Below are 27603 nucleotides of genomic sequence, written 5' to 3'. Positions count from 1 at the left end.
TTTAAAAAATAAATCAGCTGTGTAAGATTCAAGAAGAGTGAACTGCTCATCGATGCTCTCAAGTAAATGGTGTGACTCTTGGGGCTGTCCTGTGCACGGCTAAGAGTTGGACTCGATATGGCTCCCTTCCAACTCAGAATACTCTGTGATTTTGTGAATTTTAGGACTTGGCTAGCCTAGACACACCGCTTCGTGCATCAGTCAGTGGCTGCTCACTCGCAGCCCTCGGCTGCACCTTTTTGGTGGTACAGAGACCTCTCGGGCGCGCTTTCCCCGAACGTGGCGCTGCTGTACCGCAACCAAGCGACGGCCGCCCGCCTGCTGCAAAAGGTGCTGCAGTAAAGCGCCGCGGCACCGCCATCTCCCTGCCGGTGCGCGGAGCACCGGCTGCCAATGCCGCTGGATGCCGAGCCGCTGCCTGGGCTGCGCCGCGCTACGCACACAGCTCCTTCCAAGCGACTCCTGTGCATGGATGCGCACCCCGCCCCACAGGTAACCAGGCAACGGCCGGAGGGGCCCTGCGCCTCGCATCTCTTCGGGGAACGAGAGGATACAAGGCGGCAGCTTTTAGCCGCGGTGGTGCGGGGGGGAGCCGGGGCCACGGCGGGCGAGACGTGAAGCTCCCGGGCGTGGGGCTCACACAGCTCAGCGGGGGCGGGCGGCCGGCACACGCCATCTTGCTTGCGGACGGCTACCCGAAACCAAGATGGCGCTCAGGCGTTGAGCGCGGGGCTGGCGCTTCCCCGCCCACAACGGAAGTGACGCTTCGGAGGCAGCAGCCCCCCGCCTCTCCCGCCCCCCCTCCCCCCGGTGGTTTTTGCTTTTCCCCGCGGGCTTCTCGTCTCTTCCTTCGGTGAGACGGAAAATGGCCGCCCGGTTGCCCTAAGAGAGCGGGGCCGCCGGGAGTTCCGCCTGCCAGGTGAGGGAAGGGCGGAGGTGAAGGGGCTGCGTGGAGGTTTGGCGGGGCGGTGGCCCCGGGTTGGGGGGAAGATGGCGGGGGGAGTCTGAGGGGGGAGCAGTCCGGCCCCGCCCCGCCCCCCGACCGCGCGGTGCTCGCGCGCCGTGCCGTCCCGCCTTCCCCCGCCGCGTGACCTCGGCGGTCCGCAGCCATTATCCCGATTATCCCGCGCCAGCCGACGGGAACGGGACGGGAACGGGCGGTCGCCGTCACCGCCCTGAGGTGGGCACCGCTTCCCGTGGGAGCCGGACCGAGCCGGTGTCGTTCCTCCCTGCGCCTGGTCGGCGCCCCGGGAAGCGAAGGTAGAAGGGGAAGGGGCAGTGGGAGGCGGCAGCGGAGTTGCCTTGTAGCTGTTCTGCGGCTCCCGGAAACCTGGCGGGATAAGGGTGTGGGGGGGTGTGGGGAATGGGCGGCCCGCCGGCCCTGTTGGGCCTCCGCCCCGGGTGTGCGGCCTGAGGGAGGCAGGAAGGCCCCAGGGGATGTGGCTGTACGACGCTGGTTACGGGAATGTTAAATTTCCCCGTTATCCCTGTGGGTGTGACACTGAAGAGGGAGACGGTGCCGGAGAGAAAGGATGCTTCCCGGTATTGGATCAGCCTTTACGGTCGTTGGAGGAACTTCCCTTCGAGTATGGCTGTGGTTCAGGCGCTTGTGCCTGAAGTACCCCACGCCTCCCTGCGCCTTTCCTGCCCGGATTGCAGATGCCCACAAAACCCCGTGAGGGGCCGCAGTGGGTTTTATGCCCTTTGCTGAAAGGGTCTATTGTGTTCCCAGTGTTGATCATACTGTACTATGCAACCATTGCAGGATCGTTCCCGTTATTTCTCCTTTGCTTTGTAAACCCCCTACTTTTCGTCTTTAATTCTATGAAAATCAGATTCTTGTTTTGTGTGTCACGTTGATCCTTTACGAAGTCAGTACAGCTTATCACTTTTTTATCTCGGAGATCAAAGTTTTGTCCTCAAAGGAGCAGTTAAATTTTACTACAGAAAGACGTGAGGGCATGCAGAACAAAGGTGCACCTGACGCTGCAAGTAGTCACTGCTTAAGCAATGCAAATGTATAAAAATACCACTTAGAATAGTTGTTCTTGGTGTGGGAGGGATTGGTTAAACAGCGTGGAGTTGCAGGAAAATGCTGTCTAGCTGTTGTCTTTCTCCTCCCTCCTCCTCGCCCTCCTCTTTGATAATCACGTTGTTTTGGACAAAAGTGGGGCAAATGAGAACGGGGTAGAGGCTCTGGCACTGAGGTGTGCTCCAAGCATGCAGCCTGTGGCAGGGAGAGTAGGAATTTCGTCCTCCCACTGGTCGCTTTGGATGCTGAGTGGCAGGCCGTGCTGAATGGCCAGACGAGGTTTGGTGCGTTAGATACATCGGTGCTTGGAGCGCGAGTGCCTCTCTCTTGAGCAAGGCTTTAGTAGGCTCAACCGTGGGGAGCAACTTCTCAGGTGAAGGCTGTGGCTGACAGAATCCTGGGGGCAGGAGGTAGGAGCACGTACCATGGAGAGGGGCCTGTTTGCATTGAGGAGGCAGAAAACTTGATGCAATCGCAGGAATCTAGAAAAAATCAGCAGGGAGCTGTTTGGAGCTAGGGTGCAGATATTTGGATGGTTTATATTCAGGCTGGTTGTCAAGGAGAGATAATGCTGTAGGGTTTGTGGAATGCCAGAGAACATTTGGGGTTTGTTTATAGGTGGTGGAGGTAGGTGAAGGAAGCTACTGAAGAAAGTGCTCTGTTTGTGTGAGAGTTTCTCCCAAAGGTATTCTGAAAAAGTGCGTTGCTGGCTTGTTCGTTGTGCTGGCACTGGCATTGTGCAGCTTTGTGGTAAATGGGATCTGGGAGGTGATGTGCCTGAAAAGGCAGCTTTTGTCCGGAGCAGTTTTCTTATGGATCACTGCTGCAGCCCACCAAGCACCTCTGAGAGTGTCAGTCTTGGAACAAATGAGGGCGGGAAGATTGCCTTTTCTGCAGCAGCAATTCGTGTAGTTCATCGCAGAGATTGTGGAAACCACGGTGTAAGGGCGTATGAAAACACAGCGTGTAAAACACACGCACAGAAATAACAAAGGCGGTCCAAAACAGTATGTGTCCAAAAGCAGCTAATTCCTTTTTGCGTATGCACACATTTCTTAGACACTTCGGTTTCTTTGTTTTTCAGTTAGGGGAGAAACATGGTTTTGTTTGCCAATAGTATTACATAAAAGACAGCTAACAATCATATGATGGTTTTGCAGAGGTGATTTTGCTGTTACTAGGATGCTGGTTTTTGACTTAATTTACAGATATTTTGTGTTATTTTCTATATAGAAATTAATGAATTGGGGGGGAAAGTGCCTTTGTATGTTTTACTGTTTCCATTATATTTCCAGCATACGAAATGGGGGAAATAATGCTTCCCACCTCTTACTGGTACATAACAAGATAGTTTGGGCAAATTTGCCGTGGAATCTTAGTATTTGTAGGAATCCAAATCATTGGTGATCCAATTAGGATGGATTTAAGTGACTAAGAAATGCATTCTATTCTTAGGTGTGATGTGCCACTGCTACAGTTGTGGACATTAAAAAAAAAAAGAGGAGGGGGGAGGTAGAGAGTGGGTAAGAAAGCACAGCAGATGTGCAAGCATTGAATAGATGGCTTACAGTTCTGTCTCATTAAGACTGACTTTCTTTATTTCAGTGGGTGTATTATGAGAAACTATTACAAATTCTGTGGAATTCTTTGCAGACTGTCCTATCCCCTTTTGTGTTGTCATGGTTGTATAATCGTCGCATCTTTTGAAGCTTGAATCTCTGAATGAGAACACATTTTGGCAACAGCTTGTGAATTACTTAAACAAGATTTTGATTTAAATCTACCTGACAGCTCTCAAGTAATGTTTAAGCAAGAGAAATACAAACTACTAAATAGCTGTAAATGAAGGGTAGCTAAAATAATGGAGCTAAGAGGAAGCAGTATTTTGCTAGTGTAAGTGGGTATAAATGTCCTAAAATGTCTTAAACTTACATGTGATATATAACGTGTAAAATGGCTTAAGAGATGTGTTGTATGTACAGTCTGTGTACTCTTGATAAAACTCCAACATCAGCAGTGTAGTGAAGACTCCTAAAAGTAATATATAAAAGGAGCTAGATACCATTTTCCTTGTCCTTTTCATTTTTTTTATTAAACCTAGCAAATGCTAACTGTGTCACTTCCTCCTTACTGTGTTGCATGTGGTGGGATAAGCCTGATTCTGTTGTGTATCTTGTTTTTGCTTGATGGTCACACTTGCTGGCCAAGATTGATTGAAGACAAAGATCCTGTTGTATTTTTGGTTAAGAAACTTTTCTGAATGTGATTCAGTAATTGACAGGTGGTGGACTAGCCAATTTCCAGAAACAGTCGTGGTTTCTGTATTAAGTCTTGGTTGTTTGGGTGTGTTTGGTTTTAGTTATTTTGACTTTGTGTGTTTATTTTGGTGGGGTTTTGTTTGGGTTTTTTTGTTTGGTTTCTGGTTGTTTGGTGTTTTGTTTGTTTTTTTTTTTTTTTAAAGCTGATTGCAAGTACTGTTAAAAAGCTTAAATACCACCAAGTTTGTTGCTTCTGAAGGCTATGCCAAGCTGGTTTCAGGGAAGCTTTGAGTTTGTGGTGCTGCCAAAAGAAGCAGTCCTGCCTGGCTGCTATTTCAGTTTCCCTGTGTTGTCCCAAGTGTTTGTGGGCTGTGTAATGAACCATATAAAAAAAATTTATTGAAAGCGATCCAGTATGTGGGTGCAGAAATACATAGACTGGCATAAGGGAGATCATCAGGAATGTGAGGAAACACAGGATAGGAGAGATGGGACTGTTTCTTTAAACTAGCAGAGCCACCTTATTCTGTGGAGCTGCAGCAGCTTCATTTGTGAAATCCAGATTTTTTAACATGGCAGTGAAATAGTTGAGAGCCAGGCATTTCCTTTCAAGTATTTAGGGTGGAAAGCAAGGGAAAAAGAAGCTTGAGTGGAAAAGAAGTGTGTGGATTAGAGCCTTGGCATTTCAGGCACAGACCATGCTCCTAGCAGTCGTGGTCCTTTCTTAAAAATGCTGGGTGCTGTTGATGACACCTTGTGTCACATTGTTGATGCCCACCCTTGGCCCAGTGTGGTCGTCCTCTGAGACAGCGACAAACGGTGCGTAGAGCTCTTTTTCATTGCTCTTTACTCCTTGTGCCCTTACTTGACCTGGTGTAGCCACTCCAGACTGGCCATGAGCAGGAAGAGGCTGTGAGTGATTTCATTTGCTGCTGTGAACCAGGATGTTGTAGGTGTGATGCTCTGAGGAACGTGTACTTTTTCTGTGGAAGTGTGCAGCATGCAGGAGGTTACTGTTACAGACGGCTGTTTTCCTACGTATTCCTGTTACTACCACAGTTCTTTCCTAAGTGAGATTTGATGAAGGTTAATAAAATTGTAAATTCTTGTATGTTGTAAGAATATTTACACAGACCAAAAAAATCCTAGCTATGTGATCTTTTCACTTGTTCCTAAGTACTTGAGTGTTGTTTGGATAAGTGGGTCTTGTGTGTCAGGGTTTGTTTTACCTGTTACAATTAAATGGAGGCAAAAGCTGCAAATAGTTAAATGGTTTTTATTCGGTAGTTACGGCTTTCTATTCAAAGTACTTTTTTTAAAAAAATCATTATATCCATACTCTTCTTAAAAAGAATTAAATGGGAAAAGGGTAGCAGATGTGTTTTAGCTGCCAGGGTTGGATGTGGTACAGCCAGTGTCTCGTTTAAAAACAAAGAAGTGTGCCTATTTTTCACCTTTGCTGATTGCTAGAAAGGATTTCTGAGACTGCAGAACTGACTACCAGTGTTTGAGTTATGGTAATTTAAGATCTTGTCTTCTGCTTAGAGTTTTTAAAAGTGAAGTAACTATCTTGTTCTATATCCCCAGGGTCTAAAGACTTGTCTAAATTAGGATTTTTGATTTCAGCTAACACAAGTTTAAGTCAGAAATATAGATTATTAAGTATTCATTTAAAATCTTGGCCTGAACTTGAAGTTTGTATTGCTTTTTCTGTACTAGACTTTTGAATGCCTTCGTTACCCTTTACTGGCTAATACCATCTCGCCTTTTGTCTAGACAAAATCTGAAATGGTCCGATACACTACTGTGCTCCTTCGGAGACTCATGCTTGCTGATGATGAGAAGTAAAAACTTAATCTTAATAAAGCATATATTTTGTAGAAATTGGAAATATCTTGGTCACTACTAGTGAATGGTAAGTGGACTTTTGAAAGCAGTGTTTATGAACACAAATGCTACATTTCCTCTTTTAGATGAAGAGAACACCTATGGACAAGTGTGAAAGTGTCCTTTAGGAGCAGTCAGTGTCTTACGCCTTTGGATTTAATTAATTGAATTGTTGAGCTGCAGAATTTCTGGAGATCCAGCATGTCTGTAGTGAACTGGGATAAAATTCCTGTTTTGTTGCTTGAGTGGAATTGAAAAAGGTGCTTAGTGTTGAGTTAGACTACAAATGTACATTGTCTTAAGGCTTGGAGGTAATTAAAAACTGGGGCCAGTGAAAAATTCAAACATTTGAGACTGGTTTTTTTTATTACAGTTATGCTTCCTTTCTGCATAACTGTAAAAGAGCTGGTTTTTGAAGATGTTGGCTCTTTAGGTGAAATCATATATGTATGCATTTTAAACAAGAAGTTATAATAGAGTAAGGCTTCTGTAACTATTGCAAGAGAAACCTTAAGATAAAGCTTTCACTGTTGGCCTAAGTTCTCATCCCAATTTTTTTTTCCCAATAAGATGGCTCTAGTGAAGTGCAAAGCTGTGTGCTAGAGCTCAGACTGGTCTAACAGTTTGCCACTGTCCTTTTTGCCTCTCTCTTTCTGGCTGCATGCTGTTATTTGTTCCATAATCCAGCTCAGTTTGGCCCTTCATTAAACCACTTTGATAACCTCGTTATATGAAAGTGGTTTCTAGGTATCAAGAGCTGGTCACTGGAGGACCTGAAGGCTGTCAGGGCTGTTGTGAAGGTGAGGATAATGTGTTACACAGCCCTGTTACCAGGGCTGATGAGGAGTGGTCATGTGTGGAAGGGGAGTAGGATTTGCCACTTGGCAGTGGCTGGCTCTTGAGCTGCTCCAGTCTTAGTGTGCACCATCATGGAGTCCAAGAGTAAATTTGCTATTTCTTACGTGTTGTCTTTTCATGATAAACAGATTAATGTTCGAACCCATTTAAGCAAAAGGGTGCTGCCTTTTAGCAAATGTTCATGTCTTTGACAGTCTCACTTTTTGTTCTATAGGGATCAGTATTGCTGAAAGCACAAATAGAGAGTTTTGAAATAACTGCTTCATTGACACCAACTAACAGTTGGAGGTAAGTTTAGCTTAATTCTTCTTTGAATGTTCTGATTGAACTCAGCTATTGAAAATTCAATCTTCTTTTGCTTTCCTAAAATTCATGCTTGCAATAAGAAGCTGCAGTATATAAAACTGTCTTGTAAAGATCAACTGTACTTGTCATACGTAGAATGCAAATAATTTAAAACTGAGATTGTATTCTATTATAGACATTGTACATCTGATGTTTGGTTTGATAATTACTTGTAACAGAAAAAAGCCCCACCGGGTTTTGTTTTCTGTCACTCTTGGAAAATGGGTATGTCTTAAACAGTTTTACAGGTCTAAATTTATGTTGCCTATAAGTATTGATCCTAAGAGATTACAAACCATTTTCTGTTAGTTTAATTGAACTCAATGAATTAGAAAATACCTTTTAAGTATAGGTTCTGCAAATTTGCTTTTTAGTGGAAAGAGCCAGTAAAAAAGAGCGTTCAACATAATTCTTCTTTGCCAAGGTAAATAGTTTTTTCTGGGTTACATGGAAGGCTAGTTTAGGTTCATTTTTTTCTGGGTTAGCTTCAGATGAGGTTACATCTCTGAGGCCATGCAAACTCTTGTGGAGAAAGTCATATGGGGCAGGAGGAACCAGTTGATGGGGAAAAGTTGGTCTGCTTTTCTCTTTCAGGTTCTCTTAGATGTGTCTAAATTCTCTGTAATTTTGTTAGCTTTAAATTAAACTCTAATGTTGTTTTTGTCTTTACATAATTGAAATACCACCCAGGTAACGAGAAATATTATATAAGGTACCTTGTGACAGGAAGTGCTTGTTGTGTTGAGCTTATATTTTTGATATAGTAATTTTAGGCCTTAAAGCCTGTTTGCAATACAAAAGGTAAATGTTTGTTTTTTTCCATTTCTGTTTTAATTATTATTAAACAATGATTATTGAGCATTCGAAGGCCTGAAAATGTGTAGTTGCTTGTTCATAGTTTGTATTCAGGTTGTCTAATGTGACACTTTTTTTTTTTTTTTTTTTTTTTAAAGCTGGGCAATTTCAAAAGAAAATGGTAATGGGTCAAAGTTTTTATTAATTAAATTGGGGATTTTTAGCCACTGATCCGAAAAGAAAAGGAAAAGGTGTGTATTTTTTTATGGTTAGCACTAATGCTAAATATCTATTATAACTGTACATAAGAAGAAATGATAGTTTATTATTAATTACTTTCTTTTAGTTCTCATTGATTTATAATCAGTTGTAGTTTTTTTAGTTTAATTTGTGCTGAAGCATGTTGAATCTTGTTGCAAGCCATATTGTTTAACTAATTGTTAAAATCTTTAAGTTGGCCATGCATTTTACATGTAGACGCAAAAGCAAAGTTAATCTAAAAAGATGCAGGATGGGCATCTTGAGCAATGAAAATTCGGATCAGAGTGAGTAGCTTTAGTACATGTGGTTAAGAGAAGTAGTACCTGTGGGTCAAACTAACAACTGCTGGGCCAAATACTTCAGGGCTTTTCTTTGCTCATGTAAAAGGTGCATTATAGAGGACTGTAAAGTCCTCCCGGAGAAGGAACAGTGCATTGGAAATGCAAGGGAACTACAAACTACACAATAGCTAGAATTTTGTTACACTATATTAAGATGTCCAGAGTTACATTATTCTTCCCTTGATTTGCAGAAATGGTTCATTTTCTGCTGCTTCCTCTCCTACAGGATCCATGTGCATTTGAATCTGGAAAAAACCTTTTACACTTCATCTTTTCAGAGAAATTGTGTACACTGCAGCAATGTTAAATTCTTTAAAATGTGGTTGAGCTTTTAATTTACTAATAAATGTACTTATATTGTCTCCAAAGCTCTTTTTGTTTAGCAAATGCTATTCTACTTTCTAATAGTGTCATTTTAGTATATGCAAATTTTGTTCATTAATTCATTTACATGGACTCTAAATAGTTGCTTCCATTTTTTCCCCCTCCTCTCATTGCTTTTCCTTTTGGGAAGGAATAGATCTACTGGCAAAAATGGGTCGATCTAATTCTAGATCACATTCTTCAAGATCAAAGTCCAGATCTCAGTCCAGCTCTAGGTCAAGATCCAGATCACATTCAAGAAAAAAGAGATACAGGTAAGTTGACGTCTTACTGCATGAAAAAGTGATTTGGTATGTTAGTTTTTGTCTGGAAAATGTTTTTCACTTGCATGATGCTATGGCAGAAGTGAGCCTGGGATCTTATTTCATTTTAGGTAGTAGGTAAACCACTTTGAGTGTAATTTCTGTCACTTTATTTAAATTTTTTTTCCCTTTTCCTATATCTCAAGAAAACGTCAGAATGCTAATGGTTCTTCATGATTTCTGGCCCTTTTGTTTCTTCCCTTCCCCTTTTCATTATGTTTTTTTCATCCAGTGTCTTTCCCTGTAATTTGTTCTGTAGTTCTCATTAACCTTTTCATATCTGAAGTAACTTAAGGCTTCAGTAGATAAGCTTTGCTGTATCTTGCCTTCTCAGTTGCCTCCAGCATTTTCCTCATCTTACTAGTGGACATCACCATCTCCAATAAAATAAGTGGGTCAGTTGAATGTTTACTGCCTCAGCTGCTGCTGTCCACAGGCTGGCATATTAAACTGGGGGTCATGTCAGTCCTTGTTCCAGGCTGTGAACTGTGGTGGTGGTGAGAAACTGAACGCCATGCTCCAGAGTGGTGATAATCTTTACTAAAATGGCAGGGGAGGCCACTGAGACTAATAGTGTCTTAATCACCGGATGCTAAGTTTCATAGTCCTTAGCAGTATAGACGTGTTTGTTATAACTAATATGTTACAGAAATAATAAATAGAGATTGTAGAAGTTACTTTAAGACCAGGAGTCTGCATGCTTTACCATTCTGACTGCATCTGAGAAATGTAGCATTTCATGTTATGGAACTTCTTTTTCTTTTTCTTTTTCTTTTTCTTTTTCTTTTTCTTTTTCTTTTTCTTTTTTTCTTTTTCTTTTTCTTTCTTTTTCTTTTTCTTTTTCTTTTTTTTTTTCTTTTTCTTTTTTCTTTTTCTTTTTTTCTTTTTCTTTTTCTTTTTCTTTTTCTTTTTCTTTTTCTTTTTCTTTTTCTCCAAATTTTTCAGTTGTCAAATGTTAATGCTTGCTTTTTAATTTTAGTTCTAGGTCTCGGTCAAGGACGTATTCCCGATCTCGGAGCAGAGATCGTGTTTATTCTAGAGATTATCGCAGAGATTACAGAAATAATAGAGGAATGAGACGTCCTTATGGTTACAGAGGAAGAGGTAGAGGGTATTATCAAGGAGGAGGTGGTAGATACCATCGTGGAGGTTATAGGCCTGTCTGGAACCGAAGACACTCCAGAAGCCCTAGGCGTGGCCGCTCACGTTCCAGAAGTCCAAAACGAAGGTCTGTGTCTTCCCAGAGGTCCCGGAGCAGGTCTCGTCGATCTTACAGATCTTCCAGGTCCCCGAGGTCCTCTTCATCACGTTCTTCATCCCCATACAGCAAATCACCTGTCTCTTCCAAAAGACGTGCGTCTCTGGAAAAGCAGGCAAAGAAAACTGAAGGGGCTCCTTTGCAAGACAGTCCCTTGAAAAATAAATCACAAGATGAACAGAAAGATACATTTGAACATGACCCATCAGAGTCTCTTGACGATTTTAACAAATCATCAGCAGCTTCTGGCGACATTTGGCCTGGCCTTTCAGCGTATGATAACAGTCCAAGGTCACCCCATAGTCCTTCTATTGCCACCCCACCTAGTCAGAGTTCATCTTGCTCTGATGCCCCTCTGCTTAGCACAGCCCACTCAGCAAAGGATACACCTCAGCATTCCCATTCCATTCAGCATAGTCCTGAGAGATCTGGCTCTGGTTCTCTTGGAAATGGTTCTAGCCGCTATAGTCCTTCTCAGAATAGCCCATTGCATCATATCCCTTCGAGGAGAAGCCCTGCAAAGACAATCCCATCACAGAGTGCCCCCCGTGAGGAGGCTCGAGTGCGGTCGTTTTATCCTGAGGGCAGTGAACAGGAAACTGCAAAAGGTGGAAAGTTTATGAAAAGGTAAGGACCAACTTATAAGCCTACTGTTGCCTCTTAAAAATTCTAATCTGTTCAAGAGTTTTGTCAAGATCATCACTGTACCTTGGAAAATGCATTATGGAACTGTAGTAATACTAGTCTGGTTGGAATTGAACTTGAAAAATACATATACCTTTTCCTGCTAAGGTGCTTCAAGGTCTTGACTGTTGGCTGTTAGAGATAGGGACATGTATCCTTGAGGAAGAATTGGTTTCTGCTTTTCCTTTATGGTTTATTTTCTTGTACTCAATTTTTTACTGTTAAGAAAAATCTTAATTGAAATAGTGCATATAGACTTGCTGGCTTGATAGTGAACTCTGTTCAGGTATTTCAAAATTTTAATGCTTCATGTAGTTTCAAATGCTGATATTCTGGAAGTCTAAAAATGCCGATCTTGTGCAATAATTTCTTTATGTTGACATAAACAGCATCAGTTGCTAATTGTGTGGTGCAGTATGACAACTGATGTCTTGAATTGCATTACTTATCAAAGAGGGTAGGTCTTGGTATTCTTGGAATATAATGCTGTTGGTGAGAAGGAAGTTCAGTGTATGTTTTCCAGGGAATGTAAAATTCTTCAATTTGTTCTTTAAAAAGTTTGACATAGTAATTTTTGAAAGTTGTAAAAATCTTACTGGCATTAGGCTGTTCCTTTCTAATGTGACTGGTGCTCCAGTGTATTTCTTTAAAAACAGATTAGTGAGAAGAGTTGTGACTATGCTATATACGCTTGACTGTAGGCTTTTAAATCAATTTGTCTAGTCAGTGATTTATTATGTAAAAGAATTACTGCTTAGGAGATCAAAAATACAAGTTCTCTTGGATTAGATGTGTTGGTGAATGTATTAGAACCTGTGTGAACATAGCATACAGATCAGGCAGTGGCTGAAATAATAATTGGTGTGTTTCTGTGTTTAGGAGAGCTGCCTTCTAAGGGTTCCCTGCTTGTACACAATATAGTGAATGCACTAAGCCTGTGCCAGATTGTGGAATTACCTTAGTAATGTGCAGGATCTTGAAAATAATTCACTTTTTTTATGGTACTACTTCAACTCTTCCAGTAAAAGAAGTGCAAAAATGAATTGTGGTCTGAATTTTCAAACTTTATGTGAATTTGATGGAAAAAATTGCTAGTGTAAGAGAATGTGAAACTGGGTACTGATTAAGAAAACAAGCAAGTAAATTTCTAGTCATTCTACAGATAGGCATTATATTCTTCACATGCCTCCATTAGTGCATAAATGACAGTGGATACAGTGTTAATGGTGTGCCAAGCATTGCATGCTGAAATTAATTGCTTGGAGGAATGTATTTTCATCTTCTTCTTGGTGTGGGATTGACACGAAAGAGGAATGCAAGTGAACTGGAATGAATGCAATCCAGAGTTACCAGTCTCTTCTTTGCTATCCACAGGTACACAGATGAAGAGTCTAGAGTATACCTGCTTGATAGGGGTAATACCAGGGAGAAGGAGGCCCAGAAGGAGAGAGGATCAGAAAAAGGGAGGACAGAGGGAGAAAGGGAATGGGAGGAACAGGAAACTTTAGATTTTTTCGTTGATAAAGAGACTGGGAAGGAAAAGTTTAATGACTCTGAAGGGGAGGACACAGAGGAGACAGAGGATTACAGACAGTTCAGAAAGTCTGTCCTGGCAGATCAGGGTAAAAATTTTCCTACTGCATCTCACCGGAATGCTGAGGAGGAAGGAACCAAATACAAATCTAAAATGTCAATCAAGGGCAATAGAGAGAGCGATGGATTTAGAGATGAGAAAAGTTATAAGCTTAAAGAGACTGGCTATGTAGTGGAAAGGCCTAGTGCAACAAAAGATAAGCACAAGGAAGAAGACAAGAGTTCTGAGAGACTAATGATGAAGAAAGAAACTCAGTCACCTGAGCAGGTAAAGTCTGAAAAGCTCAAAGAACTCTTTGATTACAGTCCTCCTCTACACAAGAATCTGGATGCGAGAGAAAAATCCACCTTCAGAGAGGAGAGCCCACTTAGGATCAAAATGATAGCCAGTGACTCCCATCGTCCTGAAGTTAAACTCAAAATGGCACCAGTACCTCTTGATGATTCCAATAGGTAAATTATTCCGCTTTACAGTGTGGTTCTCCAACTGCCTGCAGTGTTGCTTGTATTTATTTAAACTAGTGCTTTCTTTTTGTGTGTCTCTTTTGTTGTTGATGCATTTTAGACCTGCTTCCTTGACTAAAGACAGGCTGCTTGCTAGCACACTTGTCCATTCCGTCAAGAAGGAGCAAGAGTTCCGATCCATCTTTGACCACATTAAGTTGCCACAGGCCAGCAAAAGCACATCAGAGTCATTTATTCAGCACATTGTGTCCTTGGTTCACCATGTCAAAGGTATGTATTTAATTTATTGTACTGGCTACGTATAAGTCTGACAAGTTTATTTAAGCCTATTTGCTGTTTCTAGTAAGGGAGATTTCAGGCCTCTTTGAATGTTGATTTACCCAGACTTTCTTCCTGTTGAGGTATGCATGAAAATAATTAGAAAAATAATAGGCACAGGAACTAGGACAAAAAACCCATGAGCGGTATAGAGTATAATAGCAGGTATTCTATGTTTCTGGATAAAATTTTGAGCCTAGGTAGCATAGAAAGTTTGAATTTCTGCAGTGTAGTTTAAACATACTACACCAGTCAATTTTTCTTATTTTTTTTAATGACTCTAACATAAAATTTTATATTAAATGTTGCAGTGTGGGTTGACAGATCTCTTTTGACTGTAAATACAATGGCATTCCTTTTGGAGCACCCTAGAGGTCATTTCCAGATTCTTAATAGAAGGGGTTTTTTTTCCTCAGTAAAATTTAAGAAAAATTGTATATTAAATGGTAGTAAAGTTCATGGTGATAATATGTTTTATTCCTATATGACAATATTTTCAGGAATTTCACTTACAGAAATTTGGCAGTGGCTAAATAAACCTCCATTAAATGAGTTACATACTAATTATTCTCTGGTATAACAACAGTAGCTGTTTTATATAAACACCAAGAAATACCCTTAACAAACCAAGCACAACAAAAGTCCTCCCCCAAAACCACTGAAATCCAAACCTAGACCATCAAAGTAGATGTATTTCACTTAAGTCATAAATCCTCTCAAAGTTTTTTGATGGGAAAATAGATAGTTCCTAAAACCCCCTGGGGATGTCTGGAGTGTTCTTTAAATGCCTTTTTTTCTATAGCATTTGCTTTATTTCAGTGGACTGTTTTCTTGCTGTTGTGTTAAATGTAACTGAGATAATATAAAGCTGGTGACAGTAATTTTGCCGTATCATCTTAGTAAAGGAGAAATATGGAAATACTTAATTAGGTACCAGATTCAATGAATCTGTCTGTAAGCATTGTTTTTACAATGTGTTAACTTCTAAAAATGCTGAGATTTGCGTGCTAGAAATATGTGCTGACATTCAGTTAAAAATCTCGTTTTGTTGACATAATTCAGATTACTAAGGGAAATTATTTCCTTCTTACTGAATTACTTATAAAGTAATAGCAATAATGGACTATGATGATGTATTAGATAAAAAGAATTATTGGGATACCTGTTTAGTGTATAATGATTTGTTGTGAATGTATCTATTTATTGATATATAAAGAAATGTAAGACTCAATCCAGTGAGAGCTTCTGTAAATTTTTGCTTATATGGTACGTACGTAGCTGTAGGTGAAGATAATACTTCTGGAACTCTCACATGTTGATCACAGAATAGACTTTTTCTGTAAATTTTTGTATGTTGAATATCTGATAAATTTAACAGCCTGTCTGGTCAAGTTACTAGAATATGTACAGTTACGGTTGTTTTTGAAAGCAGAACATCTCTAAGTTTCAGATTTACTGTGGTCTGTGATCAGAATTTTTGTAACTTTTTTGACAAACTGAAGTTATGTTCATTATTGGTGTGATGCGACCAGTCTGAACAGCTCTTTATTAATGTAGAGCTGAAAATGCCCAGTGATGTTTTCTTTTTCATTGTAACTAGGTCCTGGAATGTGTTTTGAAATGGCAAAATCCATGTTACAAAAGTAAAATAGCTGTTGAAAGATACAGATGCCAAACAGGCAAAGTTGAACCTTCTGTCTTCCTGGCAAAAATGGCATAAAAACAGAATTGCTAGCTCAAATTCCTGTGTTTGATGGAATTATGATTGAGGCACTACCCTTGTAGTGGCCGTTTCAAGTTTTAATGGTTGGTTATGAGACAAATGCTGGATGCCGGGCGGTAAGTTGATACAGATGTATGTTGACCTGTTAAGCAGATAGCTTGCTTCATATGTAACATTTCATAGCTCATGACTTTATGTATTTCTATATTACATTTAAACACATTTGTTGAGCTGGTTTAAAAACTGAGTTTTGCTGTGGCTGATTTAACTGTCTCTGAAGGAAGGAGAAAATTTGTCAGAGAAGTTGTCAAGTTTGCCAAGATGCCAGATGCTTAAATGAATTTATTTATGCATAGGTGTGTTAATTGTATTGTTTATCATCACAACTTCCAATTAAGAAATTGTATTCCTTTAAGAACAGACTTGCTAGGTCATTCATGTAGTTATTGCAGTGTACATTACTTAAATGTTTTCACTAATTCTTATTTTAAGTTATAGATGAGATGAATGGTAAAATGTACTTGCTGCAAGTATTCATGACTCAAAAGTAATTTCACTTTCTCTTGTGGGCAAAGTATAAAATAACTGTTTAAGAAATTGCTCTTTCTCTATTATTAGAGGAAAATGTCATTGAAAATGAGCAAGTCCAATCAGTAAATGATGCTTGAATTAGATGTGATACAGTCATGGCATAGTAGACTTGCAGTGATGCTGTGCGCTGCTATTTTGTTTGGGTTACAGAGTGTGTAAAAATAGGGAAAACGCCACATTTGCTTGTCCTGATAAATTTACTGAAAATACTGTGGGTTTTGCCTGCTACTTGCCTTTCTGTCAGGAGTAAAATATGTGTCAGTTGAATTAAACTAATGAAACAGTGTTTTTCCTATTGTAACCAACAGAGCAATACTTCAAGTCAGCTGGAATGACCCTAAATGAGAGGTTCACTGCGTATCAAAAAGCAACTGAAGAACACTGCACCCGACAAAAGAGCCCAGAAATACATAGGTATATGCTAACTGCATATGCAGATGCTTTGTGTTTCAGATAATGTCTTCTGATATTTCTTTTGAGAACCCAAAATACCTTTTCTAATCTGTATGAGGTAATTTGTATAATTACAAAATACAAAAAAAACCCTTCTGTAAAAGAGTACTCATCTGAGTCAGGTCTGGCTTCATCTGTGGTTTTGTGACAGATGTCTTCTCTACCTCTGTATCTCATTTGGGATATATTTACTTTTCTCACATGCAGTGCTCAAATATTGAGGGGCATATGTCTTGAAGATGAAAAGAAGCCCTGTACATGCATCTTTCTTCTTCAGTGTGAAATGTTCCATCTCATACTACTTTAGTTTTTGTGTGTGTTAATTTACAGCAGTTTTTTGAAAAATCTGAGAATCTAAAAGGTAAGAAGGTAGGCATGCAGATGTAGTGTTTGATCATGTGCTCTAGTTTTATGATGCAGTGGACTATATTTGTGTTGCATGTGAGGCTACAGTATCCAACTTTACAAGTTTTCTTGTTAAGAACTTTTGACTTTACAGCAAACTATCTTAGGTGCTGATGGTTTCTTGGAGGGGGTGGGCTTTCAGCTGGCTACATATAACTGATCCTTTTGAAAGGAAGCATTAAACATTTTTTCTGTCTTTCAAGCTTTACTTAAAATGTGAAACATCAGTCTGCCTATTTTCTGTATTTGTGTTTTTAGCATAGTTCACACAGAACAGAACAATGATTTTTAATTTTTAGTCTGCTTCTATATTCTGGTGGTGAGGTTTAGTAATGCAAAAAGTTTATTCTGCTGTAAAAATGCCTTGTTTGTCAGTTTTCTGTTGAAATGAAATGTCTGAGGCTGTTAAAAGTCATGTACATGTATGGCAAGACACTGCTTTTATTTTACATTTAGGAGGATTGACATCTCTCCAAGTACCCTGAGGAAGCATACCCGTTTAGCAGGTGAAGAGAGAGTCTTTAAAGAAGAAAGTCAAAAAGTAGGTTCTAAGTAAATGTCCTGTCTGTGCTTCTAAACTTATTAAACTTAGTCCCCCTTTAAATCTCAACTTCATCTTTGTGTTTTCTATATAAAATATAAAAATAATTTGTGTTTATTACACCTGGAGTACTTGCATTTAGAATTTTTTTTCCTTTGAGTAAAACTTGTTACTAAGAAGCTGATTTATGTAGCATGATTTTGTCATATTAACAACATGGTATGTAAAGTCAAGTCTTCTCCCATGCTTCCTTTCTTCTTGCATGTTTCTTGACCACTAAGCTGCCCAAGGACAAAGAGTAGGTTTGGGGCAGAGGGAAGTACCAAGATGGTCAGTGAGTGGTGTGGTTGAACTGCAAAGGTGCTTGTGCTCTGTTTGAAAACAATTCACCAGAAGAAATGAATACTTAATTATCTCCCCAAACCATGTATTGTGGTCTGTATTGTCAAAAACTAGACACCAATTGGCTTGGTGGGAATGCTTGTTTGAAATGAAATTCTCAGCTGTTCTTTTTTTTAGATGTAGCCATTGCATGTAAAGGGTAATGTCAATTTGTGTGCTGAAGTTTGTTGAAAAATAGGTAAATTCTATCTTTTTATTTCAATTGATGCACAACTTGCCTTTTCACTGAGATTGTCTTGATGTTTTATTTCAATATTTCGTTCCAAAATATATATTTGTTTACAGGGAGATAAAAAATTAAGGTGTGATTCTGCTGATCTTCGGCATGACATTGACCGACGTAGAAAAGAACGAAGTAAAGAGCGAGGAGACTCAAAGGGTTCCAGGGAATCCAGTGGGTCAAGAAAGCAGGAGAAAACTCCAAAAGATTACAAGGATTACAAATCTTACAAAGACGACAGGTAAATATTTGAAGTCCCTATAGAGGATTTTAGCTTCTAATTAGTCTTTTGTAATTGTAAGCTTAATTGCTTTCAATTTTCAATGTATAATGGAACATTTAATTTTAAACAATTAAAATTATTTGTTTTACAGCAAATATGTATTATCTGTCTTTTACACGGCTTATGGTGGATGAGGACAAAAACTTTGGAATAGCAAGCTAACACTGAAAAAAAAAATGACAAATTAATCTGTCCTATTATCCAGGCTACATCAGGAGGTTGGACTTCAATGCAGTACATTTCTATAAACAGTTTGTGTAAGAACTTTGGTTCGTTATGCTTGATTCCGCACTTTTTCAACTCATAACACCCAGAGTATGAGAATTTTACTGATACTTAGGTTTTAACATGGGTGAGAAGGGGAATTTTTAAATTTTTCTCTAAAGCCAGTGGGCTGTTTTAAGAAAAAAAAAGTTAGCATATCTCAGTGGATACTGTGTAGAAGTGGTAAGAATTACTTCAGGTATGACCTTTCTTTGAATAGAATGTTAAAATCTTGTAAATTGGGTCAAGTTAATACCACTATGGGGTTACTAAAAGTTTCGCTGTAGGAGTTTTTTCCCTGCTTTGTATTGTATATAAAGTGAATTTTTACTTATGCTTCCTGTTTCCCATTTACTTTGACTCTGGTATCCACATTTTCTTCCACTGGCTAATTTCCCTACAGCCGGCTGTGTAGGGAAGCCCATACCATACCTCTCAACAGTGTGCAAACTGAACTGTGTCAAGTTACTGTAAAAGTTTACCTTGAGGGTTTTTTCCCTTTAAATTCTGTTTTTCTGCCTCAGAAGAAAGGCAGATCTTAAAAGTAACAGAATCTCTTCATGACATCAAAATCTAGAAAAGCTGTATTTTACAGTTTGCAGACTGCTGCTTTCCAACTGCCAGCAATAATAAGCATTAAGTGCACTTAAATGTGTCAGAGGAGGCTGGAAAGTGGAAATATACTTCGCCTTAATATCTCAAATATGTAATGTGTGACTTTATAACCAGAAGGGGGTTAGTTTTTCATAAAATCTAGAGACTCGGTTTAGTATAGCATGTTACAGACTATCTAGTATGTTTAAAATAGCACATAGTGGTTTTTTTTATTTTTCAGTAAACAAAAAAGAGACCAAGACCGTGCTCGGTCCTCCCCATCTTCCTCCCCATCTTCTTCCTCATCCAGTTCTCGAGAAGAAAAGGATTGCAAGAAAGAAAGAGATGAAGAGTTCAAAACCCACCATGAACAGAAGGAATACTCTGGTTTTGCAGGAGTCAACAGGCCAAGAGGCACCTTTGTAAGTTTTTCTCCTGTTCTTCCCCCAAATTATGAACATATCACCAATGGCAGTAGTGTAACAGAGAAAACGAGGGAGTGTTGCAGTGTTTCATGTTAGGCTAGACTTATTCTTGAGTTCTTTATGTGAGGTACCAAACCTGAAATATTGAGTCTTTTTTTTTTTTTCCTGACCCCTCCCCAGTAGCAGTTAAATGATGTGTAAATATGCATTAGCCTGACATTAGAGATCCTAGCATAAGGCTGGAGAAAAGCATTTCTTGATTATTCCTTGCTCTTCTCTAATAATGCTGTTTCCTAACAGGATCTGAAAATTTAGTGTTCTATAAATTTTAAATCTTGGGTCCTGTTACCTCTTAGCTCCCAGCAGCTTGTTTTTCCTTCTCACTTTGGGTTTGGTTTTGCCCTCCTTTTTGTGTAATGCCTGCAACTTGTTAAATAGAGAATGGCACATAATTAAAAATCAGTGTCAAACTTGAAACAGCTGTATTGAGGAGATGGTATACTTGTTATTTTTCTGTTTCTTTGCTTTGGACTAGCCACTGGGCATGAAAGCTCATTGATTCACCTCTGGAATGTATTTAAGCATTGTGATTTGGAAAGTGGCATATTGACCACTATAGTCTTCAGAAAGATCTTAAACTTTCAGATTCCATGTTAATGTAGTTACTGATATATAATTGGGAAATGTAGAAGCATTAAGAAAAACTAGGAATCAATCAAGAAGGCCTTGAAAAAGATAAGGAGCCCTTAAAAACACCATACAACCCAAACCAAAAGAAAAAAAACAACCCACAAATAGACACCACACACCCACACCCTAAGACCACAGCAAAACAGACCTCCAAACTACAGCTAAACACACAAAATAGTGCAAGTTCTGTGTAGGCTGGGAAAAACAGTTTTACATGATAAGTAGGAGTAATTTCATACTTCAGTATTAATTCCTTAATGTAGCCTGTAATTCAGATCAAATAATGGTAAAATGCGTTGTTTGGTACAAACGTTTAGTCATGCATAAAATACATTTTGAACTACATAAAAGGGTGTCTGAAATGCATGTGGCATGTGCCAACACCTGAGGCTTGAATCTTCCATGTAAAAAACCGTAGCTACCTAGAGGAAAATTCAAAGTTGTAAATTTCTAATACTAAACGTGCATCATTTCCTCCTTTCTTCTTATTTTTTTATATAGTTATGCTATGGAACTATGTGGCATAAGTATATAAATCCCTGGATGGTGTAGGCATCAAATATGACTATCAGCACAATTTCTAGCCGTATAAAATAATGGCACAAACAAAACAGAAGTTAAACAAAAGGGAGCTCAAAACTCCATCTGCTCAAAGAGATTTAGTGGGAGAAAAGTCCTAATTGGTTGAAGCCTTCCTGCTTTATAAAACCGGATTGTATCTATTGTGAAAGAGATGCTACTTCACATGCACTTGAGGTAGATGAGAACTGGAAAGTTAAAAGACTTCTACTCATTTAATTGCTAGTGACTGCCAGTTCTGTCTACGCAGTGATAGCAGGTTAATGTTCCCTAACAACGTTCATGGTCACACACAGGCTTTTGGGACAAAGTGTCTGAGCAGGTCAATCTAAATAGGCCAGCCCTGCTGACTCAGATCTCCACTTAGTGATACATCTTGGATGGTATCAAAACTACAGACCAGGTAGCGTAGGAATGTGTTTGTAAATACAGGCTAGTAGTGGCTGCATTCCAGTGAATACTGCTTTGCTTTTGGAGTAAATAAAATGCTTTGGTTGTGAATCCTTCTCCTAACAGGAAGCCTTGGAGAATGTAGCATCTCCCCTATCCAGCAAGCTAATGTTAAATCAGCAATGTTTTTTTCACTAACTCCAGCTGATACGCAATTCTGTTGGATTCTAGGCTTCTCATACATAAGCATCATGAGTAGTTTTGAAATATGAACACAGAAATAAGTAGAAGTTTTCAATGGCAATGTCATTAGTATCCATATCTGAAAGAATTCTGTGTAGCAGCTCTATTTAAAGTGAGTTTTATAGAGAAAATATACTCTTGGGGTTTTTTTTGTGGTAGTCTTTGTAATGAGCAAGCCCATGAAGATAACACCATAGTAGATTTTATGTCCTGTAGTTCTTTACCTGAAAGATGATTTGGTAGGGAGAAACATTAATAAAATGGTGAGGAAAAGTGTAGATGTTTTTCTTACAGGGAATCTGATCACAGGACCGAATACCAGGAAACACTGATACCTTTTTTTTTCCTCTTTTTAAATCCTGTCATAATTCTGTCTGCCCCCTCCCCCAGGTTACTGTTTGTTGTTCCCTAATTTTGTAAAGCTGTTGGAAATAAAAAAAGTGTGTCGTATTTCCTCCCTTATACAGTTAGTCTATTGCTTTCCAAATGACTCTCCAAGAGTATTGGATCGGTCTTAGGAGTCTTCTACAGATTGTTTTTCAGTCTGTTTGATTTCAGAGTAATTTTAAATCTGTTCAGCATAAATTCTGCATCAGAAGTTTCGGAGCTTTGTGGAACTAAGTATGCATAATACTTATCTTTTGAGTTAGTTAATTACATACATTTTTTGGTCTATGTTTATGAAACATGCGTATTTTTAACAAATTAGTTTCCAGTCATGTTTTTGTACTATTACTCCGAAGATGCAGTTCTGTGTTTTTAAGTAGGTTATTTGTGGAAATTGTGCTCTGTAGTAACTGCAGTTTTTAGCAGTCTTATCTTCCCAAACTAACCTTTCTTCTCCCCTTGGATGAAGAATAAACTCATTTAATGTTTTCTACAAGCTAAGTATTCACATGCTGAGATAACTGTATGCATTACTACTTAGTGTATTCTGAGTTAAGGGTGGTTTTTTGCTGTGTGACTTTCTAGCCTAACATTTTAAAACCCCAGTAATTCATTATAAAGAATTTTTAAGACACTCTTTTTCACTTCAGGCATTGCTACTCTGCACAGTACATACCAATGATTTTTTTCTGAATAAAGAATTTACTAATTTGAAATGTAATTTGGCCTAAGGATACACTTTTTGAATCTTAGATAAAAATGTTTGAGTAACACACAGTGGATATACTCCCTTGAAAATTGCACTGTTAGTATGTATTCTAGAATCACCTTTTCATAACTGATACACTTGACTCCATAAATGACCTTTCTTTTCCTCCTGACAGTTTTGTCCCTGTTTCAGTCTAGTTTTCCCCTTGTTTTTTTGTCTGTGAACAGCTTCAGAAGCTTCTTGTGACCTTTTGCTCCAACACATTGGTTTACTAGCAGTCAAATTTCTTTTCACTGGTTGTGGGTGAACTTATGCCAAGAACTCAAATGTGTTTCAATTAAGTTTAATAGGATCATTATTTCAAAATGAATGCTTGAATATATTACTTAAGGTAGAGTGTGAATTTAAAAATGGTTTTCCACTTGCAGATACTGTAATTAAGCACAGAAAGAGTATTTTCAGTAATAGAGAACTTGAACTCTACTTTGTGGTGTTATATAAATGGATTAAATGACATCTTGGTTAATCAGTTTCGAATTAGGGGCAGAGGAAGAGCCAGAGGAGTCTTTGCTGGAACAAATACTGGTCCCAGCAACTCAAATACTACTTTTCAGAAGAGACCGAAGGAAGAGGAATGGGATCCTGAATATACCCCAAAAAGCAAGAAATACTTCTTGGTGGGTGTGGAGAACTCGATGTTTTATGCATGCTTTTGTTTTTTCAAACTTTCTACAAGCGTAGAAGTAGCATGCATGTATGGATAAGGGACTGCAGTAACTGTGAGAGTATCAGGGTGGCTGTAGTGGTTGGTTCTACTTATCTTTCATCTTTCTGCAGCAGGCTGGCAGTAACTGAGGCCTAACATGGAATTTATCTCCAAAACTTTCATCAGGGAGTGGGGAATAAGGCAGGCTCAGACAAAATTTGTTAAAACCAAACTTGAAACCAAAAAGACTTGTGCTGTGTTTTCCTGGATTTACGTCTGTATGACATTTGAGATCTTGTCTTAGTTTGGTCTGGAAGTCTGCAAAAGTGGAAGATCAGAAAAAGCTGACAGTACTTGTGGGGATGTACATGGGCAGACTCTGTTATGAGCAGTTTTCTGCTCTTAGCTGAGCAGCGTGATAGTCATAAGAAAATCACCACAGTTTTGATGCCTTTTTCCCATCTGGATTATGAAAGGAGGACCGTTGATGTAACCATTCTAAGTAGTGTAGCACAATGAATGTGTGGCCTCTGCTCCAGTTATTTCCGTAACAATGCAAACTTTGAAGGATGTTGTTTCATCATTGGAAAATGATAAGTAGTGAAGATGGGACCTTCTCCTATATCATTATAGCTTGTTACAGATATGTTAACAGGTAACTAAGAAATGATGCAGTCCCAATTCGGCCATTTGTCTAAGGAGTTCTCTGTCTTTCTACACATATCTAAACTTTCTGATCTGTAAACAGATGTGATAATCTATTCATTATACTAGAACAATCAACTGTAGCTATTAAACTTGAATTTCTAAAAATATTTTAAATAAGTCACCCTTCAACTACTTCTGTGTAATTAAACTGCATTATATGGGTGTGATATGTGTTTAATAGTTCAGACTTCTTTCCAAATCACAAGTGAAAAAAAAAGTATGTTGAAGCAAAAGTACCTCACCATTCTAAATATAAACTTTTTTTATATTAAAAAATGGTCTGTAGATTTCATGCAGTGTGTGAAATGATTGTCAGAACTTACTGAACTATGTAAGGCTCTATTTGGTAGCAAGACAGCAAACTTTAGGCTTATTAACCAGAGAAACTGAACTATTGTTTGTTAATGTTAGATTTAAACAGTTTAAACTTAATTTGCCCTACGTTGTGCAAGTGAGGCAGGTTTTCTGAAAACTGCCTGCAGTTACCTCTTCTTATGAAGTATAAAGAACTCCCTAGAGCTTCTTCTTTTAAAGTAACGATTTTTCCCCTCAAAACTAGTAATTTTTAATTCTGACAGAGTGTAAGTTACAGACAAGTGACTTGTTACTAACATTTGAGTAGATCCACAGCAAATAAGGGCTCTTAAAACAACTTTATTGTTGTGGTTTTAGTTACAGCATCATGCCTTTTAAGAATATACCTCATAATTACGATCTGAAGAGAACTTTTAAACAGTTACATTATTTTATACATTTGCTATAGAGTACTAACATTAAGGAGTACATTTAAGAGGTGTCTAACCTTACTCTTTGTCTGGTGTTATTGTAGCATGATGACAGAGATGATGGTGTGGATTATTGGGCCAAAAGAGGAAGAGGCCGTGGTACTTTCCAGCGTGGCAGAGGGCGTTTTAACTTCAAAAAGTCAGGTAGCAGTCCGAAGTGGACACATGACAAATACCAAGGGGATGGGATTGTGGAAGATGAAGAAGAAACAATTGAGAATAATGAAGAAAAGGACAGACGCAAAGAGGAAAAGGTAAATCATTCAGTGAATTGCGGATTAGACAGTTCATCTTGCAGTATGCCAAGTAATTGGATGCATGTCGGGATCACTTTAGCAGATTCCGGAGTTGGGTTATTAACAGTTTACAACAAGACTGTTTTCTTTCTTTCCACAGGAATAACCTGGAAGAAAGTTGTAGCTGAAAGAGCAGCTCTTGCACCACCCACACAACATTTTTAATATGTTTTTTTGTTGTCAAATGAATGTAAGCATTTTACTTAAATTTTACTGTTGGAAAGTAGTTTAGAGAGATTGTTTTTGTTTTAAGCCTTTAGAAAAAATCATGATATAGTAAACTATGTTAATGATCGTACAGGTAGAAAGTAAAATATTTGTAACAACTTTTAAGAAATTTTACTGTTTGTTATATGCAGTGTAATTCTGCTTTGTCCAAATATATGGTCAAGTACAACTCTAAAAGTTTTGATTCTCCCCTATGTCTGTGTTTTATTCTGAAGTAAACTTACAGCTCTGCGCACCTGAAATCTTGGAGCAGCATTTTTTACTGATCACTACTTCTCTGTTGCCTTTATATAAGAATTGTAATTAAGGGTAGTTATCCAGTCACAGTATAACCAGTTGTGCAAAATGCTGATTGTATGTTAGTTCACAAGAATCAGGTTTACATAGTGATAAACCTGGATTCTTATTCCACTCCGCAAGAGTGCAGCAAGAATGTTATTTAAGCAGTGAAATCGTCACTCTTCATTAGTAGCCTAAGAAATACGTATGCGTATGAAGACTACAGTGAATTTCAAGTATATTCTTTGATAGCTTAGTCATCAGCAGAACACTTAAGTTAAATTGGTGGCAGTATCAATCTAGCTTCTTTTTTAGCAATTTCTTTTACAGTTAGTTAGAATTCTCTTTAGTTTTCTCTATGTGGGCTTGCCTATCTGGGTATATAATCTGGCAAGAGTGAGTCAAACACATGTACAGCATTTAAGTTAAAATGAGAGGGCAGGGCAGTGGAAGGTGGGAGGAGAGAAATTAAACAAAACACCACAAAAATCCCTGGAAAAATAAAGCAAGGTATGTTAAAACCTGAATTGGTAAAGGTAGTTCATACATACCAGAAGTGTGAGAAATGAAGCTTAATCTTATTTTCTTCTACACTGATTTCTAATAGTTGTGCTGCAAGAATTTTTGTAGCCAAAGTGCAGATGTTAGTCTTTTTTTTTCTCTGTTCTTTTTTTAAACAAAAATAACAAACCCACAAGCTTAGTTTTAGTAGTAGGTACACACTTAACCTCTAGAATGTTAAGCATGACAGTAATGTACTTGAATTACCAGAACAAGGACATTCTAATACAAGATCACTTTCTTTTTCTTTCTCGAAATGCTGTAGATAAACTAAATCTTAGTGTTATATGGAGTTAAAAGTGTAGTTGTTCTTAGTCACCCCTTGGAATGGCATAATATCTTTAAAAGTAGAAAAAAAAGAAAAGGAAAAGCTTTGATAGAGTGTTTGTATTAAATTCCTATATAATGTATGCCCTCTTAGTTGCTTTACTGTTAGGAGGGAGCAGTTAATATCTGCCCTATCCAAATTAAACACTAGAAGGCAGGAAAACATAGTACTGTCAGTAATCCTAACTGTAGCTGAAGAAACTATGTTTTAGGTTGTACTAGTTTGCTAGCAGCTGTGTACAAAGGGAAGTAGGAATAATACTTGCCTCCCAGTAGTAGTTAGTTAGTAAAGGGTCATTCCTGCTTTATGTTTTAGAAAGTTTAGGCCAACTATACTGTTGTTGCAAGATTTGGTTTTACATGTACAGTGCATCTTTTAATAGCTGTTTGAAATGATAAACTGAGTATTCTTTGGACTTCTCAGCAAAACTCACACAGACTTTGTGTATACTAAATTAAAATAAGCAAAAAAGGGAACAAAGCAAACTAGGCATCAGGGTCTCAGTCTGTCCTAATGAAGTAAAATTAAACATCAGTCTGAAACTAACAGGACTAAGATATACTTGAGCTGTCATGACCTTAGAATAGGTAATTTTTTTCATTTAGGTCAAGTTGAAGGGGTTGTGTGTCATAAAGCAATATAATTCCTGCAAGATAAGGCAGATTTAAATATTCTACTTCAGCTGAATGTCCAAGGAGATCTGGTAGAGATTGCTTTGGTAATGGCATTTGGTCCTACAAACCTGTCTGTAGGTTAGGTCATAGAAATCCATTTTTTGCAATCCCCAATTTCATTGTAGTTTATCAGAAATGTAATTTGGTTACAGAACCCATGATGACCGCCATTACCATTTCTTGAAATAAATTAATTCAAATTAAGAGAGAATGTAGTCAAAGATGGAAGTTGCTCTCTATGAGGGATCTGTAAGAAACAACGTGGGAGTGGAGATTACTTTTTTAATAAATCCAGATCTGGTGCTTCAGCACTCACTAGTCTTTCAACATGAATAGTGAATTTTCACTGTGATAGGAA

At 38.7% G+C, this 27603-nt stretch overlaps 1 protein-coding gene across 19 annotated transcripts; it reads left to right on the top strand.

The window, feature by feature from the left end:
• The first annotated feature begins 344 nt into the window (after positions 1-344).
• Positions 345-25645, top strand: BCLAF1 (BCL2 associated transcription factor 1). Of its 19 annotated transcripts, none has more exons than XM_039568176.1 (15): positions 1071-1260; positions 6067-6205; positions 7250-7323; positions 8334-8426; positions 9298-9415; positions 10443-11348; positions 12780-13451; positions 13564-13733; positions 16404-16509; positions 17410-17494; positions 18182-18357; positions 19499-19679; positions 23211-23357; positions 24924-25133; positions 25276-25645. In XM_039568176.1, exons 5-15 carry the CDS (start codon positions 9312-9314, stop codon positions 25279-25281), a joined length of 2763 nt encoding a protein of 920 aa, XP_039424110.1. In that variant the 5' UTR covers positions 1071-1260; positions 6067-6205; positions 7250-7323; positions 8334-8426; positions 9298-9311; the 3' UTR covers positions 25282-25645. The 19 variants fall into 19 exon arrangements, with proteins under 19 accessions (XP_039424111.1, XP_039424115.1, XP_039424105.1 ...); XM_039568172.1 differs by having other exon boundaries at positions 9292-9415; XM_039568177.1 differs by lacking the exons at positions 1071-1260; positions 6067-6205 and adding an exon at positions 345-492 and having other exon boundaries at positions 9292-9415.
• The last annotated feature ends 1958 nt before the right edge of the window (positions 25646-27603 follow it).

Source organism: Corvus cornix, chromosome 3 (genome assembly GCF_000738735.6).
Source record: "Corvus cornix cornix isolate S_Up_H32 chromosome 3, ASM73873v5, whole genome shotgun sequence".
Classification (NCBI taxonomy): domain Eukaryota; kingdom Metazoa; phylum Chordata; class Aves; order Passeriformes; family Corvidae; genus Corvus; species Corvus cornix.
The sequence above is the reverse complement of the archived record's forward strand: the minus strand, read 5'-3'. Positions and strand labels throughout refer to the sequence as shown.

Coding starts and splice junctions, on each gene's coding strand:
- BCLAF1 (XM_039568181.1), top strand. CDS start 9,312: ATGGGTCGATCTAATTCTAGATCACATTCTTCAAGATCAAAGTCCAGA. Junction 11,349..12,779: donor GGTGGAAAGTTTATGAAAAG/GTAAGGACCAAC, acceptor TGCTATCCACAG/GTACACAGATGAAGAGTCTA. Junction 18,358..19,498: donor AAATCTTACAAAGACGACAG/GTAAATATTTGA, acceptor TTTATTTTTCAG/TAAACAAAAAAGAGACCAAG.